Source organism: Micromys minutus (assembly GCF_963924665.1).
Source record: "Micromys minutus genome assembly, chromosome: 17".
NCBI lineage: Eukaryota > Metazoa > Chordata > Mammalia > Rodentia > Muridae > Micromys > Micromys minutus.
This window is the reverse complement of record NC_137952.1, coordinates 35,559,581-35,577,536: the sequence shown is the minus strand read 5'-3', so window position 1 is coordinate 35,577,536 and position 17,956 is coordinate 35,559,581. Positions and strand designations below refer to the sequence as shown.

The 17,956-nt window shown below is 44.8% G+C and overlaps 1 protein-coding gene across 1 annotated transcript in view; it reads right to left on the bottom strand.

Moving 5' to 3' along the window:
- Positions 1–17,956, bottom strand: part of MERTK (MER proto-oncogene, tyrosine kinase) — a 99,859-nt gene that overhangs the window by 11,996 nt on the left and 69,907 nt on the right. Inside the window, exons 11-16 of the mRNA XM_080931417.1 lie at positions 16,562–16,647; positions 15,062–15,157; positions 14,236–14,316; positions 11,835–11,927; positions 10,462–10,580; positions 1,473–1,582 (exon numbers count right to left, since the gene is read on the bottom strand). Of these exons, the coding sequence (XP_080787543.1) occupies positions 1,473–1,582; positions 10,462–10,580; positions 11,835–11,927; positions 14,236–14,316; positions 15,062–15,157; positions 16,562–16,647 (585 nt within the window). The remainder of the gene's footprint in view (positions 1–1,472; positions 1,583–10,461; positions 10,581–11,834; positions 11,928–14,235; positions 14,317–15,061; positions 15,158–16,561; positions 16,648–17,956) is intronic.

The window sequence follows — 17,956 nt, the reverse complement described above, 5'->3', positions numbered from 1 at the left end:
GGGCAGATATGAAAGCAAGTTCCTGGAAAGAAACTACACCTCCCATTGAACCTTCTTGCAGGCTGATTGTCTGGTTAGAAGTTCAAGGGTCGAGGAGGCCCAGACGGAATGCCGCAGGGCAGAGTCTAACTACAATATATCTGGAGTTATCTTTAGCTCACCCAACTGGCAGTCTCTGCCCACCTCTGTGTCAATACAGTGATTATCAGAAGAAACCGCTCCAGATGCTTTATTTTAGTGGACCAACCAAGGCCAAGGATGTCATCATCTGAGACCATTAGCAGAAGTTTCTCTACGTTGCTGTGACCCAGCTACTTGATGTTTCCACCAATATATTTGGAAGTGTGCTGATTTATGATTTTCTTTGTTATGTTAGTATAAAAACCTGAAAACAGTTTCCACTTTGAAATATGACATTTGAGGCCCTTGAATCTGTATCTCAGGCATGGTTGCTCATATTTAACTCTAGAACACACTATTTCTTTTTCTTTTCCATATAATGTACTAATTCTTTTATTAAACACTGAATCATATTTATATAATTACATATTTTCAAAACATAAACGCTATTTAAAATTTACCTAGACTATTTGATTATGGCAGGTTCTTTTCTCTAAAAATTTTCTCTATTTCAGATTTCCTTTCCCATTCTGTGACACCAGGTTTCATTGTACAGTCAAAGCTGACTTGGAATTTACAATCCTCCTGCCTCAGCTTCCAGAGTATCAGGATTAGGACACTGGTACCAACGGCACCTTTTTAATAGGTTGTTGCTCACGTTTCCTATAAGGGACATTTATTCAGAGCATCTTAATGAGATATTTTAAAAAATTCACGGTATCAGAGGACAAGGTACTGAGATCAGTGCAGAGCAGTAGCCCGAGGCAGGAGTAGCTTTGCAGAGCAGTGGCCAGAGGGCAGAGTGGCCTTCTCTTACACCTGCCCTACACTCTCTAGAGATTTCTAGAGGCATGAGAAAGTTTGGAAGGGGGGAAGTGAGTTTATCCAAAGCAGTGACTTAGAGACTAGGGAAGTCCTGTTGTCACGTGGCACAACACAAATTTAGGAACACACTGTTTTCTAACCTCCTTGAGGAGAGAGCTGTGGGAAAGAGTCGTTAGGATTTCCGTTACTGTTGTTCAAGTTATGCTGTGGTTAGCTGACTTCTATATTATTGTGGGTCCAAAGCTAGCTGATGGCAAAAGACTCCAAAGATCATGCCTCGTGCCCCTAGCCTAGTGACAAGGAGAAAACAGACTAATCATAAAAGAGCGCATTAGAGTATTAGCGAGACTCTAGGAGGCGCAGAGACAGAAACCTCCAAGGAAGAATCAGAGCGATAGAAACACCATACAAAGCAAGACATTCTTCCCACCTCCCAAGCCAGATGTCCTCCATAACCTACTATCAGGTCACTTCCCACCCTATGAAGTCTAATGACCCTGCCTCCCCAGGATGGCCCAGGTTCTTACATGCAGTTTCGAGCTGCTAAATCCCTATGAAGAAAATTCCTGTTGCTCAGATACTCCATTCCTTGGGCAATGTCCATCATGAACTTCAGCAGAGTCTGCAGGGGGATGTACTAAGGGGAAAAACAAGAAAAGACATTAATGATTTAGAAGGAAAAGCTGGCAAATTTCTCTCAGCAAGGGAAAACAGTGCTGAATTTATTTTAATTTTATGTATTTTATGTGCAGAAGCATTTTGTCTGCACATATGTGTGTGCACCATGTGTGTGTCTAGCATCAGAGGAGGCCAGAAGAGGGCATGAAAACCCTGGGACTGAGAATTAGAGATGGTTGTGAGCCACCATGTAGGAATCCAACCTGGGTCCTTTCCAAGAGCAGGCAGTGCTCTTAACTGCTGAGCCAACTCTGCAGCCCTGGAAATGGTGTGCACATATTTCTCAGGTTGTAGTGGCAACATACAGAGACAGATCTTTCCTTTCTTTCTTTTTTAAAAAAGATTTATTTAGTTAGTTTATGTATATGGGTACAGTCACTGTCTTCAGAAGCACCAGAAGAGGGCATCAGATCTCATTTCAGATGGTTGTGAGCCACCACGTGATTGCTGGGATTTGAACTGAGGACCTCTTCAAGAACAGTCATTGCTCTTAACCACTGAGCCATCTCTCCGGCCCAGATCATTCCTTTCTATATCATTAGTATATATTTTTTTAAACAGATACTTTGTTTTGAGACGAGGTCTTCTTACACAGCTAAGACTGAATACAACTCAAGATCCTCCTGCCTCATCTTCCCTAGTGCCTGGATGACAGACATGAGCCACCACACCTGGCTCAGAAATAATGCAAAAAGATAAAAAGCCTTCAAAAAAGGAATAAGTAGAAATTCTAAAAACCTCTTGGAAAATACCACATACTCTTTGCCTTTAAAACTATTTCAGGTGAAAAATATTTTGCATCTTTCCATGTTTTATGAGGCCGAGGGTGAGCCTACACATCCCGAGACTCCTGGGCCAGAGGACCAGCTCAAGCAGAGAGTGATAGGAAGGGGTGCCCCATTATTTGTATTAAATTTTCTTTACATCTACCTATTTACATTATATGTGGAAGGTAGGGAGGGGTCACCTGTGCCACCATGCACATTTGGGCATCAGAGGACAACCTGTGACAGCCAGTTCTCTCTATCATGGGGTCCAGGGATTGAACTCTTGTTTTTGATGAGGGAAGAGGAGATATTCTAGGAAAGGGGCAGATGTTGGGAAGAACCAACTTGATAGGAGATCAAGTTTTTAATTCTGTATTCTTGCTATCAGTTTTTATTCTCCCTCCCTCCCTCCTTCTCTCTTTCCCCTTCTCCTCCTCCTTCTCTTTCTCCTCTTTGGTGTGTGTGGCACTAAACAAGGTTGATCCCTGGGCCTTATATATGCTAAGACAGCTCATTTTACTTTGAGCTGTTTTGAAAGATAATTTTCTTCTAGACAGCAACAATTAGGCTAGCCTTCACCCTTATCTTTGAACTAAAATACAAGTATGCACTCTGAAATTCTAACTTGCCCCCCCCCCACCATACTCTGGGGCCTTTCTAGAGTTTCAGCCACTTAATGCTCTCTCTGTGGTGTAAAAATCAGACAAAACATGCTATCAGTGGGCTGGGGGTGCAGCTCAATGGGAGAGGACTCATGTAGCATACACACAACTCTGTAACCCTGGGTTTAATCCCCAGCATCATCAACCCCACCACCCACACAAAGAGACAGACAGACAGACAGACAGAAAAAATAAAGTAAGACTGGTCTTAAAACAAAAACAACCACAAAAATTCTGAAAGAATAAAAGGAAAGAAAGAAGGCAGGGAGGGAAAGACAGAGAGAGAAAGAGAGAGGGCGCCTTCCAGGCATTTAGAATTTAATGCCTTACTTTAATTGTGGCACTGAAGAAAGGCTGACCACAAAGTTCCTGGCAATCATGAATCATGAGTGGTTTGTATCCATGGCACCTACTCCCCCACTACCACCCCTCCACATGACATTGGATTTGTCACAGCTCATTCTCCAAGGACTGTAAGTTTTCCAAAATGGTGTTCACAAGGGTGCTGCATTTGGTTTTGGTTTTTCCCTTTGGTACTGGGGATGAAACTCAGGGCCTTGTGTTAGACAGGCTCTCTACCAGGCAGCTATAAGCTTGAACATTACACTTTTAATGACATATTTCCCAGCTATGAAACATGCCAATTATATATGAAACCATGATGCCATAATTATCCTCACCCTTAGGTGACAGAGTTACCAATCCTACATCTGATAGAGGGCTAGTATCCAATATATACAAAGAACTCAAGAAGTTAGACTATAGAGAATCAAATAATCCTATTTAAAATTGGGGTACAGAGCCAAACAAAGAATTCTCAACTAAAGAATATCAAGGCTGAGAAACACCTAAAGAAATGCTCAACATCCCTAGTCATCAGGGAAATATAAATGAAAACAACCCTGAGATTCCACCTCACACCAGTCAGAATGGCTAAGATCAAAAACTCAGGTGACAGCAGATGCTGGTGAGGATGTGGAGAAAGAGGAACACTCCTCCATTGTTGGTGGGGTTGTAAGCTGGTACAACCACTCTGGAAATCAGTCTGGCGGTTACTCAGAAAATTGGACATAGTACTACCTGAAGACCCAGCTATATTACTCCTGGTCATATACCCAAAAGAAACTCAAACATCTAACAAAGACACATGCTCCATCATGTTCATAGCAGCCTTATTTCTAATAGCCAGAAGCTGGAAAGAACCCAGATGTCCTTCAGCAGAGGAATGGATACAGAAATTGTGGTACATTTACACAATGGAGTGTTATTCAGCTATTAAAAACAAGGACTTCATGAAATTCCTAGGCAAATGGATGGAACTTGAAGCTATCATCCTGAGTGTGCTAACCCGGTCACAAAAGAACACTCACTCACTGATAAGTGGATACTAGCCCAAAAAGCTCAGAATACCCAAGAAACAATTCACAAAACATATAAAGCTCAAAGAGAAGGAAGGCCACAAGGTGGATGCGTAAGTCCTTAGAAGGGAGAACAAAACATTCATGGGAAGAAATAATGGGACAAATGGAGAAGGGATTGGATAAAAGACCATCCAAAGACTGCCTTACCTGGGGATCCATCCCATATGCAGCCACCAAACCCAAGCACTATTGCTGATGCCAAGTAGTGCTTCCTGGCAGGAATCTGATATGGATGCCTCCTCAGAGGCTCTGCCAGAGCCATACTGATTCAGAGGAGGATGCTTGCAGCTAACCATCAGACTGAACATGGGGACCCCAATGAAGGATCTAGAGAAAGAGCTGAAGGAGCTGAAAGGGTCTGCAACCCCATGGGAAGAACAAAATTATCAACTAACCAAACCCACCACAGTTCCCAGGGACAAAAACACCAACCAATGAGTTCCCATGGAGAGACCCATGGCCCCAGGTGCATATGCAGCAGAGGATAGCATTCTCTGGCATCAGTGAGAGGAGAGGACTTTGGTCTAGCGAAGGGTTGTTTTCCCGGTGCAGGGAAATGCTGAGGTAGGGGAGGGAGGTTGGGAAAGGGAGCACCTTCATGTAGGGAATGGAAGGGGGAGGGGATATGGAATTGGTGGAAAGGGGGTAACACCTGAATTGTAAATACAGAGAATATTTAAAAAAAAAAAGTATAGCCCCGTTGGAATAGGTGTCACTGTGGGTGTGGGCTTAAGACCCTCATTCTAGCTGCCTGGAAGACAGTATTCTGCTAGCAGCCTTCAGATGAGGATGTAGAACTCTCAGCTCTCCCTGCACCATGCCTGCCTGGATGCTGCCCTGCTCCCACCTTGATGATGACAAACTGAACCTCTGAACCTGTGAGCCAGCTGCAATTAACTGTTGTTAAGGTAAAACAAACGAGACAGTCAGAGAGGACAGAAAAAAAGTATCCAGGAACGATTTTCACAAGTGTACAACTTATGTTCTGAAAAAAAAAAAAAAAGCAGTGTTGGTGAAAATTTTAAAAATCCAAATATAAGAATTTATCTTCCACATACGGCTGAGAAAACTTGACATTATGATGTCAACACTGCTCAGTTTTTATATCCAATATAAACTCTGTTCCTGTGCCAGCCTGCTTCTCTGTAAAAGGCAACAAGTTAATTCTAAAATCCCACAGGAAATCCAGGGAACTCGGAATAGCCTCAACTTGAAGACGAACACAGCTAAAAGACTCAGACTTACTAAAGGACTCTCTCATTAGGGTGGCACAGTATGAGGGCCGCTGTGGACGAAGTCACTGATGAAACAGAATTGGATGTTGAGCACTGCAGAGGTAGCTCAGTGGGAACCGTGTATGTGGTACGGGGTGAGCATTTGAGTTTGAAGCCCCACATACGGCTGACATGGTAGCAGGAGCTGCAGTCTGGACGCTTGTAAAGTAAGATGTAAGACGGAGACAAGGACTCCATAAGCTCTCAGGACAGCTAGCCTAGCTTTTGGAATGCAACAGAGAACAAGAGACCCTGCCTTAAACCAAGTGAAAGGTTGGGATTGGCACCTGAGGACCTCCTGTGGGGACAGTAGGAATGTGCCACCACATCCAGTGTTTGCAGATTTGAAGGAAGAAGCCAGGGCTCCAAATGGTTCCAGCAAGTGCTCCACCTACTGTGGCTCTAGCCCTCAAAAACAGTATTTAAAACCCTGAGGATCATGGAGGGGAATGCATCAGATGGACCTGTTCTTGACTGAACTTGTAGTGGGCCCTCTTCTTTGGGGCCACAACTGTATTAAAATATTTTGCATTACTTAGATGTCTTAGTCACCATCCTCACAACCAACTCTCACAGTAGCTTTCTTTCTCTTTCCTTCTCTTTGAACACTTTAAACTTCTTTTAAAAATTGCATTTAATTATCTGGGGGCATATTCTTTCATGTGGTCCCTGGGGATCAAACTCAGGTCTTGCTCAATGACAAGCATCTTTGTTTACTGAGCTCTCCCTAGCCCCCTTTCCAACACCTTAGATGGGAGAATTGTGTCGTATCTCAATAAAGCTAGTGCAAAGAACTTGCTGTTCTAAGAAAAGGGGTGGGGAGGGGTGTGGGGACAGATAGACACAAAGGGTGGAGAAAAACAGACCCAGGATAGGTAAAGGACAGGCTTCTCCCCTTTGTCTTGAGGTTAGCATGTGACACTTAAGGTAACCATTTTGTACTAAGTGCAATACCGTGTGCAGTACCACCACAGGTGGAAAGTCCAAGGCTGACATGGCACCATATGCTGAGGCCAGAACACGTCCCTGGTGGAGCACTGTGACCTCTGGCTCTGTACCCTGGCTGCCTTTGTGCTGGTGATCTGCCTGCTTTAGTCTCCTCAGCGCTGGGATCACAGGCCTGGGACACCAGACCCTACTTCCTATCTTCTTTTGAAGGTGATTTTGAGTTGTTTTTGGTATGACATGCTATTAAAAGCCAAGTTTCTCCCTGCAGATTCAAAGGGCAGCTGCAGAGTACCTTAGCACCCCTGTCCATCCTCCCTGCTGTAGCTCCTCCCTGTCCATCCTCCCTGCTGTAGCTCCTCCCTGTCCATCCTCCCTGCTGTAGCTCCTCCCTGTCCATCCTCCCTGATGTAGCTCCTTCCTGTTCATCCTCCCTGCTGTACCTCCTCCCTGTCCATCCTCCCTGCTGTAGCTCCTCCCTGTCCATCCTCCATGTTGTAGTTCCTCCCTGTCCATCCTTCCTGATATACCTCCTCCCTGTCCATCCTCCCTGCTGTAACTCCTCCCTGTCCATCCTCCCTGCTGTAGCTCCTCCCTGTCCATCCTCCCTGCTGTAGCTCCTCCCTGTCCATCCTCCCTGCTGTAGCTCTTCCCAATCCCTCCTCCCCTGCTGTAGCTCCATTTTGTTCATCCTCCCTGTTGTAACTCCTCCCTGTCCATCCTCCCTGCTGTAGCTCCTCCCAGTCCCTCCTCCCCTGCTGTAGCTCCATTCTGTTCATCCTCTCTGGCCTTGGCCCCAGGGTCCCTACAGTTGTCTTTAGAGAAAACCTGAGGTTCCAACAATGTGTGTGCTCTCTGGTCTTTTGCTCTCATCCCAACTGCATGCTTCCTTAACTCTTGTTTTTCTTTTCACCACTGGCACCATGGACTGTTAAAGCTTCTCTGGGCAGAATTCCTTCCTTCCCCAAATGCATATGTCCTCTGTAAGATGCTGAGGTTGGTGCTGAATGTTAGGATTCTTCCAAAGTCCATCCCATAGTTACCTGGCACTATAAAAGGGGCTGCTTACCCCCCCTCACTCTCTTGCTGTCCTCTCTCTCTCTTCTCTTGTTATCTCTTCTCTCCCCATTTCCTCCCCCCTCCACATGCTCATGGCCAGCTTCTACTCTCCTCTTTCCTCTCTCTCCTCTCTCCTCTCTCCTCTCTCTCTCTCTCTCTCTCTCTCTCTCTCTCTCTCTCTCTCTCTATCTCCCTATTCCCTCTTAACTCCCCTCCCCATGGCCTGAATAAATTCTACTCTATACAGTATCATTGTGTGGCTGGTTCCTCAGGGGAAAGAGATGCCCAGAAGCATTTCCTTCCCCCCATACCTCACCACACCTCCACAGAACATTACCCCCCACTCTCTTTATCTTTTTCTTAACATTGGTGCCGAAACCTGAGACATATCTCTTTTTTCTTTCTCTCTTTCTTTCTTTCTCTATCTCTTTCTCTCTCTCTCTCTCTCTTCCCTTTTTTTTTTTTTAATAAACACACCACTATCATCTGCCTATCTGCCCTGCATACCTCCAGGGACACTGTCCATGCTGAGGACAGTGACACTTGTAGCCAGAATCCAGGCTCTATTCAGAAGCTCGTTGACAAGCCCTGAGACTTAATCTTGGGTCAGAACAAAAGGTCTTTATGCCCAGGAAACTGGCTGCGCAGAAGCCGCCTGAATAAAAGCTCCATGTCCCAGCTACTCCATGAACTCTGTGTCTTCCATCTTTATCTCGGGCCGCAGAATATCAAAATGTAAAAATACATTCCTTTGACATCTCTGTAACACTGGGGAGTCATTCTCCACTGCTGGGGACACCCTGATACTTTTGCAAGTGGAAATGATGAGACAAGAAAGTACTGTGTGCTTGCTTGCCTTACTCATTATTTTGTTTAAAAGGACAAAAGATCACAGCAGAACCTTCTGCCAGCTGAAGTAGAACTGTTGAAGCAGAGGTTGGGGTGGGGTGGGGGATGGGATGGGGAAGCAAAGAAGCAGAGGAGGGTGCCTTAAAAAAAAAGTCAAATAAAGCCAGAAGAATGTTCTAAGGTGTTAAAACTTAGAGAAAATCTTCAGTACTCCAGAGGATGCCTGGGGACACAGGAAGAACAGAGAGGGGGCTCAGGAATAGACCCGCAGGGTGCAGCTTGACAAGTTTTTAACAGAGGTGAGAAAGAAATTTAACAGATTAAAGATGGCCATCTCATAAAAGATGACCAATCATATGCAAAACCAACCGATCAAAAGGCCCTCAGGGTCAGGATAGAGCTTAGTTGGTAGACTGTTTATGAAGCATGCAAAGTCCTGGGTTCAATCCCCACCACCACAGGAACAGGGCATAGTGGCACACAAATGTAATCCAGAACCTCGGAGCTAGATTATCAAGAGCTAAAAGGTCAGCCTTAGCTATATAGTGAGTTAAAAGCCAGCCTGGGCTACATGAGATCCTGGCCAAGAAAGAAAAAGAAGAGGAAGAGGAGAAGAAAGGAGGAAGGAGGAAAGAGGAAGAAAGGAAGAAGGAAAGAGGAAGGAAGGAATGAAGGAAGAAAGGAAGGAAAGAAGAAAGGAAGAAAGAAAAGAAGGAAGGAAGGAAGGAAGAGAAGAACTGAAGAAGCCTTAAACTAAATTTAAGTCCTGTAAAAATTGACTCCAAATGGACTGAATACTCAAATGTGTCGTGTAAAACTCCACATGTTTTAGAAAGCAGGAGGAAGAGGGTGATTTAAACAAGGGGTTAGTAATGACCTCTCAAGCATGAAACACAAAAGACTTAAGCCATTTGTCTGTAGTTACATTTCCGAATAGCTGTTGATGGCAGCTAAGGGGACAGAGGCAGCTGTGTGAGAGGATGCTCGGGTGTCGACCAATGGGTACAGCGCCTTCCTACAATCTGCAGTTTTGGGTAGCAATGACTGGGGGACATTCTTGGCCCACAGTAAATTCTGTCCAAATCTCGAGTGATTCCTGATAGCACCAGCCCCATATTTTCCCCTTGTGGGTGCCCACAGCAATGTCTCCAGCATAGGCTCCCCAAATCTACAATATTTGAAGTCCACAGTAAAAACTGACCGTAAAGAGACAAGCCTTTAAATCCACGCTCCCAAATCTCTGGGATGGCCCAGCACTGGCTCTCTGGCTGTGACCTGAATTACCAGGGCTGTATAGTTCTCACGGTGTAAGCCAACTCGGGGAGTAACAGGGTACAAGGATTGCTGGGTCCCCTCACCTTGCCATATCTACCTGCAACCCGTCTCAGTAAGGATCACAGAGGACACATTCACAAATGAATATTTCGCACTTCAAAGGCTCAAACCCCATGACTCCAACATGGGCTCTGAAAGATGCACTCTAGGAGAGCTGGGTAGGACAAACATAAGCTCGTCATTCTTGCATCCAGGAGGCTGGCCTGGGCTAGGAATATAAATCTAACTCAAGGGCTGGAGAGATGGCTCAGTGGTTAAGAGCACTGACTGTTCTTCCAGAGGTCCTGAGTTCAAATCCCACAGGAGACTTTGGTGGGACCAGTTAGCTTCTTCTCACCATGTACAGGGCTAAACACTTACTCGTAGGTCTGATGAAAGGATGGAGACCATAGTTTAACCCCTGAGTGCATAATGAACTCTGAACCAAGGCCAGTGTCCTTCTCTGCTTTTTCAGGGACACTGGGGTTGCCCCAGTTGTCATAAAAGCTTCAGAAATAGTTGAGAGGCAGCGCAAGCAGCCTGTTACCTTTGGTCCTGTTTCTATTCGGGAATATAGCAGGAAGGTGTGGAGGTCTCCGTACTTCATGAAGGGTAAAATCACCATGGGCTTCGGGATGCCTTGAGAGCTCAGTTCTATACACACGCCTGAAATTGAAAACAGGACCAGTAACAAAGAGCCCTTGTTAGGTACGAACACGTACACCCTGGAGGCCCACTAGCCAAATTGAAGCCATGTGCTAACAGGCCAAGAGGTGAAAATCAAAGACTTAGGACTCATCATACAGTGGATTCTAGGATATGCAACATCTGCAAGCTGCATGATCTACCCCCCTCTTTCCCTTTTTCCTTCCTTCCTTTCTCCCTTCCTTCTTTCCTTCCTTCCTTCACTTTCTCCCTCCCTGCCTCCTTCCCTCCCTCCCCATCCCTCTCTTTCAAACTAGTGTTTGTTCTCATAAATCAACCCGTCACAAGAACAGACGAGAAGTCAAGAATTCGGTGGTCTGTTTTTGTTAGATTGAATGACTGAGGGGTGGAGACTAGAGAGAACCTGAGGACAAATTAGCTAACCACGCCTATGAAAAAGTCTACTACAACCAGATGTTTAAAGTTATTAGAGCCTCTTTGAGGGCCTATTGGCAAAACCTCTCTTTCTAAACTTTCGGTGATTGAAGTTGCGATGTGTTATCATGGAATTCTAGAAGGAGCCCGTCACCCGATGCTGGGCTTGCAAAATGTAACGTGTTAAGCAAAGTCCAGTGTCTCTCCCAGTCTATTAAGCCACTAACTGCAAACAATGGCTATTTCTTTGACATGACAATTTACCCAAATCTTAGCTTCCAGACCTCTTTGCAGCGTTAGCCATATAAAACCTTGAACAGTTGCTCAAAAATTTATTATGGTCTAAGGCAAAGAAAAAGGTCACTATTTCCAGATTGTTTATCTCAGAATAGTGTCCCTGACCTATCATGCACTGATATTCATATCTGCAATTTTTTTTAGCAGATATTTATATAAAGCTGAATTACATTCAGTCATGTCTATGAAATAGTCAATGGGCCATGACTCACAAGTAGGTTTGCCCATTATTTCTCAAAGGCTCTTTACAGAGATTCTTTGTTTATAGCTGAACTTCACTGGTTTTCAATTTGCAGAGAACCTCCACTCAACAAAGACTACCACGAGCGGCTCTTGTGCCTTTGGCTTAGCACACTCGTAACTCTAACTACATCAGCACCCAGAAAACACAAACCCATTTCTACGCTCGGCCTCGGAAAACAGGACAAACCCAATGTTGTAAATTTTGGTATAAACCTCTCTACACCGGAACTCTTTCCCTTTTGGCACACAGTGGGTCAGCAAAGCCCCTCCCAGCCTCAGCCTGGTATCTCCCCGAGGTACCTAGAAGCCGGATGACGTTTGGGTGGTTGAAGTCTTTCATGCATGCTGCTTCGCTGAGGAACTCCTCGATCTCCCGCTGAGAAAAGTTGTCCACTAGAGGAGCAGATGAAAATCCAAGGCTTGATCACTGTGCTCCATTAAAGGGAAGGGGCCAGCAACGGCGGTGCAAGGTATGGCCAACATAGTCAGGTCAGGGGTGGGGACCAGGAGTAGCACCTTTGTCTAGTAGAACTAAAAACTACACCCACCAGGCTTCACGGTACTTTCACCATGGGGACGTTGATGTAGGAGAACTCAAGAGGCCAGAGTGGACTATAGAGCAAGACCTAGCTCTAAAAACAAACAAAACAAATCCTCCTTTCAAACAAAAATAGAGACTCCTAAACTATAGAGACAGGAAGGAGCACTTGTCAGAGTGTTTGGGGGTTGGGAGGAGAGAAGCCAGGGGTAAAACCCGAGGGATTTTTTTAGGTCCCTGCAACTGTTCTGCAAGATATCCAACAGGGGACATATCATCTGTGCATTTGTCAAACACCATAGAACTCTACAGGACCAACAGAAGACATGAGTGGGAGCAAAGAACGTCCACTGATGATATATGTGAGTGTGCGCTCACCAACTGTACCATACACAAATCAAAGACAATTGCTTAGAGCACGAAAGAGAAGTTGTGTGAGAGAACACGGAACTTCGGTGACTGGACTTTCTGCTAAGACTACCACCATTGTCAGCCTAAAGCTGGTCTTTAAAGTGCTAATTTGATTTTAACAAGGAAAGAATATTCTCCCCAAATCCCAAGTGATTTCTAACTGGTCTGGCACAATTAATGACCTTTCCCTCTCCCTTGCTACAGATTCCTGCTCAGATGTTCAATCATACCTGTGAGCTAGGTGTGCTCTCACAGCAAAGTTTTGAAATGTAACCAATGTAAGTATTACAGTGTAGTACTGGCCCGTCCAGACGCTCAGTGGATAAAAGCACTCGCCCCAAAAGCTTGATGACCTGAATTTGATCCCTGGGAACCCACAGGGTAAAAGAAGACAAAGAAGACAACAGACTCCCACAAGTTGCTCTCTGATCTCTATACATGTGCTATGGCACACACACACACACACACACACACACACACACACACACACACACACACACAGACGTAAATAAGTAAATGAAAATTTAAATAAAAGTCAATATTGTGCTATCGGAAACAAGCCGGTCCCAAGAGAATAAGCCCTGTTTGAGTGCACTTTTAGGCAGTGCCCGGAGGGACAAAGCTGGACAGAAAATGGGAGGGGTTCTTTCTGGGAGGGGGAGGGAAGTGGGGGGATGGAGAGCTTTGGTTAGAGAGGTGGAAAGTTTAAGACTGGATGGTGAGGACAGGGCTTGACAACATGGAGGTGCTAAATGCCACTGGTTAAAATGCCAATCTCACAGCAATTAAAAACAGACAAAACACAAGGCCAGGCCTGTCTTAAGGAATTTCTTGAACAGGGTGTAGCTAGTGACTAAAAATGACCTTTGAGGGCACCTACCCAGGTCTGTACGATTCTAACGGTTTACTATATATTTATTTCATTCCAGCACAGAAATCGCAGAAAAAGTACTAAAAGCTTTACATTGACAGCACAGCTGTCACCAGCATCCTCTCTGTTGCCCTTAGCTCCGGAACAGCAGGGGACCCAACAGGAGGCAGGGATGGAGGTCTGTCTGTAAACTCCTCCCCAAGGACCAACCGCAGGCCAATGGGCTCTCAGGAGTCTTTCTTTTTCTTAGTACGTTAGAAACATATATTTATTTCAGCACATCACCAATGATGTTGCTCCCTCGGAAAAACAGCACTCTGAGTGACTGTCACCCTGTGGACAACATCAGTCTTTGGTCACGATGTCAAGGGCTCTTGGTTAAGAGTCTAACAAGCTCTTTGAAGTGACCTGGTTTTTATTTTATGTTCCACGGTGCTGGAGATTGAACCCGGGGCCTTGTGCATGCTGGGTAAGTACTCTCTGCTCCTGACCTACAGGGAGGGTCATGTAATTCATCTGGGAGTTAGTCTGAGGAAGTGGCCCCACAGGGGTCAGATACTAACACGAGATCCCTCTGACTTCAGGACTCATGCCTCACTTTGGGATCGTTAGCTGTATTAGGTAATGGAGGGTGAGGGACATAAAGATAGAGTTGGTGGAAGTGACAAATATTATTCTGAGCAGGAAGTATATGCAACGCACGTGTGTACAGAGAGCTCACCCTGTACCTTCTGCTGGTGACCAGGCTCCCACATTGATCACCACACCGACTGACCCATCGGTGACCGAGAGAATAGAGTACGACCATTGTTCTACACGGAGCACCTGACATTGAGGCAACTGTCCACCCCGGAAGCACAGGTCCCATGCCAAGAACTCACACTTCATGGTCTTCACCGCCACTTTCTGAGAAGTCCCGTCTTCCTGCTTCAGATTTCCTTCCATTACAGACCCAAACTCTCCTGCAAAGTGAAGCAGTATCTATGCAATGCCACAGCGCTGCAGATGTGTGTGGTCCTGGAGCAAGTCATCCACAGACATCGGGCAGGGCCTGCTCAGACCCCTTACACCTACATACCAAGTGTGCACACTGGCATTGTGAGTTTGTGTAGTCCAGGCTTTACTTGGCTTGTCACTTCACCAACTATTATAACAGACTCAAGATACTTATAGAAAAACAGGGGAAATAGTACCAAAGATCACAAAGCAATGTTTTTCACCACCCAAGTGCTAAAGATGAATGAAACTCAAGACTTTGTACATGTTTGGGAAACTCTACCACTGAACTACATTCCCAGCCCAAAGCACAAATTCAATAACACTATCATTCATCCTAATAAAATTTAAGTATATACTTTCAGCAACTGAAGTAGATCAATATCTTAGAGTGAATAGAATGCCAATCAATAAATAGATAATAATAATAATAATATATAATGATCAATAAATCACATCATTTGCAATAAAGGAAGGGCATTCATACTTCTGAAGCTTACTCTATTCCAGGAACTGCAGATGCCTCTTGCATATCTCAGATCTGAGTTTCAAAATTCTCCTCTTTTATTCTAAGCTCCAAAGAGGGAGTTATTCGCGTTGGAACTCCAAGTCATAAAATTGATATTTTACTCAACGAATACACATTTTTAAAAAATGTCCTCAACTGCTCTTTGTCTCAAATCTTAAAAGAATTACTTTATAGTAGCTTACCTTCTCCCAGAACTTTCCCAAGAATTAGAAGATTTCTGTCAATCACAACGTCTTCTAGCTTGTTTTGCAACTCTTCGCTCACCCCGAGGCTATGCACTATGAAAGGAGAAACCGTGAGAGTGAGAAGTAGCCCTGGGCCTTCTTCCAGGAAACCTGAGCGGAGTGCGGTTCTGTTACACTCTTGTCCAACTTCACACTGTTTGGGGGAATAAAACTCATCCTTCAAGGTGAGACCATCTACAAACAGTTATAAAAATGAGCCCCACACTTCCCTTTTCAAGATAGCAGCTGTCTACACTGAGATGCCTGCAGAGAAGTCTGCTTTTGACTTTAAGGGGTTAGGGAAACATCAGTGAGGGCATGCTGGTAGATTCTATAGCCCCACTTATGGTATAGAAAAGAGCCATCGGGATAGGTCTCCTACGCGCCCATGCCAGCCAGGGAGGAAAATAAATGGAGCACAGGAATTATCCAGAGAATAAACTGTTCTTGCACATGCGTGGCACCTCATTTTAAGACACCAGGGACTTCAGGGCACTGGAGAATAAGGTTGACTACAGCAAGGATGTGGCAGCAGATGTGCAGCATTAGAGAGACCCACTTAATGACCAGCTGGAAGAAGGTTCACCCTGAGCTACAGCTGGGGCATGAGTAACCTTTGAAAGAGAGAGAAGGGCCTTGGAAGGGAGATGTTCCCCCTCTTTAAAAAAATGACTCAATTTGTTCTCCAATAGAGGGAAAACGGCCTAAATGAATAATTTTTAAATGCAAGAACAGAGGCATCTAAAAGTTAAAAAAAATGTGTGTTAGAAAAGTAGCTAATGCTACTTTTGTCCATCAGATGCATTTCGATTCACAGTAGCCTGGACTCCGTCATGCTGTGTTCTATTTTGTTTGCTTTTGCTAACTAAGCTAGACATCCAAAAGCATGTGCCGACAATGTTTGCATTCTTCCTGTGTTGCTTCTGAAACTGCTTAGGAACTTCTGTTTACGCTCCCCACCAACCAGAACGCCCCCTACAGACCCCACTACCACTCAGCAAAAATCTAAGCCTTCCAGTGTAACTTGGAGTGAGTGGCCAGACTACAGGAAGTGAGGTTGGACAGTAAATTCACTGCTTTGTTGCTTCCTTGAAACCTCTGGCCTCTGCCCCATTTCCCATCAGCCACCAGGTTTTTCTTTCCCTTGGTGTTTCATGAAGCTACGGATCCTCAACTTATTTCTTAACACCTGTGAACTCAGCACTCAGGAGGCTGAGGCAGGGGGATCATGAGTCTGAGGCCAGCTTGGACTACATAGCAAGACTCGGTCTCAAAATATAAAACAAAAGCCTATTCGTGTGTGTATGTGTGTACGTATATGCATATGTGTCTATAGATGTCAGAAAAACATACACATATGTCTTTTTTCCATTCTCACCTCTTAGCGTTCACTAGGGACTTATCTTGGGTCTCCACTATTTTAACTTTTGCCAGAAAGTGAAACAAGGGTCAACTCACAGGTAAGCTCGATGGCTCGTCGACAGAAGGACTTCTTGGCTCTGTAATTTACGACTAATTGGGAATCCTCCTCGGAGAATGCACCCCTGCACCAAAAACAAAGACATCCAACCTTATAAAGACAGGGCATTGGAACTGTGTGACACAGGACCGTAAGTGTCATCACCAAATATAAAGGGCTCTCCTGCAGTCAGAACACTTCCCTGGTTCTGGTGGTGGAACAGTTGGTATAGCAGGTCTGAGGCCCTGGGTTTGACTCCCAGTATCAATGGGGGATGGGGGGGGGGAGGGAAAGTATTATTTTAAAATCCCAATGGGAAAAATCGGTTGCTTTCCTTAAATTTATTTTAGGTCTACCTGGTAATAGTTAGACACTCTGCTCAGGTATCATGAAAGACTGGGTACCGACGGTGAATGCACTTGCCTATTATGACCATGATTCTACACATTTACATCTTAAGAACAAAGAATAGCCGATACTTTTTTAAAGGGGGGTTTGTCTCTTTTCATGTGTAGGAGTGTGTTGCCTGTGTGCGATAGCTATCCTTCCAGACTCACCCAAGCCTTTGCTTAAGGTCTAGTTTTGCATTAAAAAAAAAAAAATTAAGTGTATCTGGGTAGATCTATGTGAGTACCCGAGGAGACCAGAGGAGGGTATAAGACCCTGGAGTGGGAGTTACAGGTGGTTGTGAGCTACTTGAGATGGGTGCTTGGAACCAAGCCCACATGCTTGGCCAGAGTAGCAAATGCTCTTAACTGTAGAGCCACCTCTCTGCCCTGATGAAACATCTTTTAAGTGTAAAAGAATATAAAAGATTTATTTACTTATATGAGTACACTATAGCTGTCTTAGGACACACTAGAAGAGGGCATCAGAGCCCATTACAGATGGCTGTGAGCCACCATGTGGTTGCTGGGAGTTGAGCTCAGGACCTCTGGAAGAGCAGTCAGTGCTCTCAACTTCTGAGCCATTTCACCAGCTGAACATAATCTTCTTGACTCAGGGTCAGAGCAGTTAGAATTGGTGAGGACCTTGGAGACCAAGGAGACAGATAACAGCTAGGAAGCTGGGCTACCTTAAAAGGCTGGCCTAAAGCAACAGGGTTGATGTTGGAAAAGGAGAAGAGGGTTTTAAATTGGAATGTTCAAATGAAAACAAACAAACAAACAAACTGACAATGACAGAAATCTTGGAGTCAAATCTAGACACAAAGTTCATACCAATTTCATACCCACGTCTCACACATCAGGAAGGTATATAACATAATCCTTAGAGTCATTTTGTGCATGAAACCAAATCCCCCAATGTGGCATCATGTTGGCACCCTGTTTCCAGTTTGAACCGTCTGGTAGTTCATACGTTCAGCTTCTGGATGTTTGGGGTGTGCTTTAAGA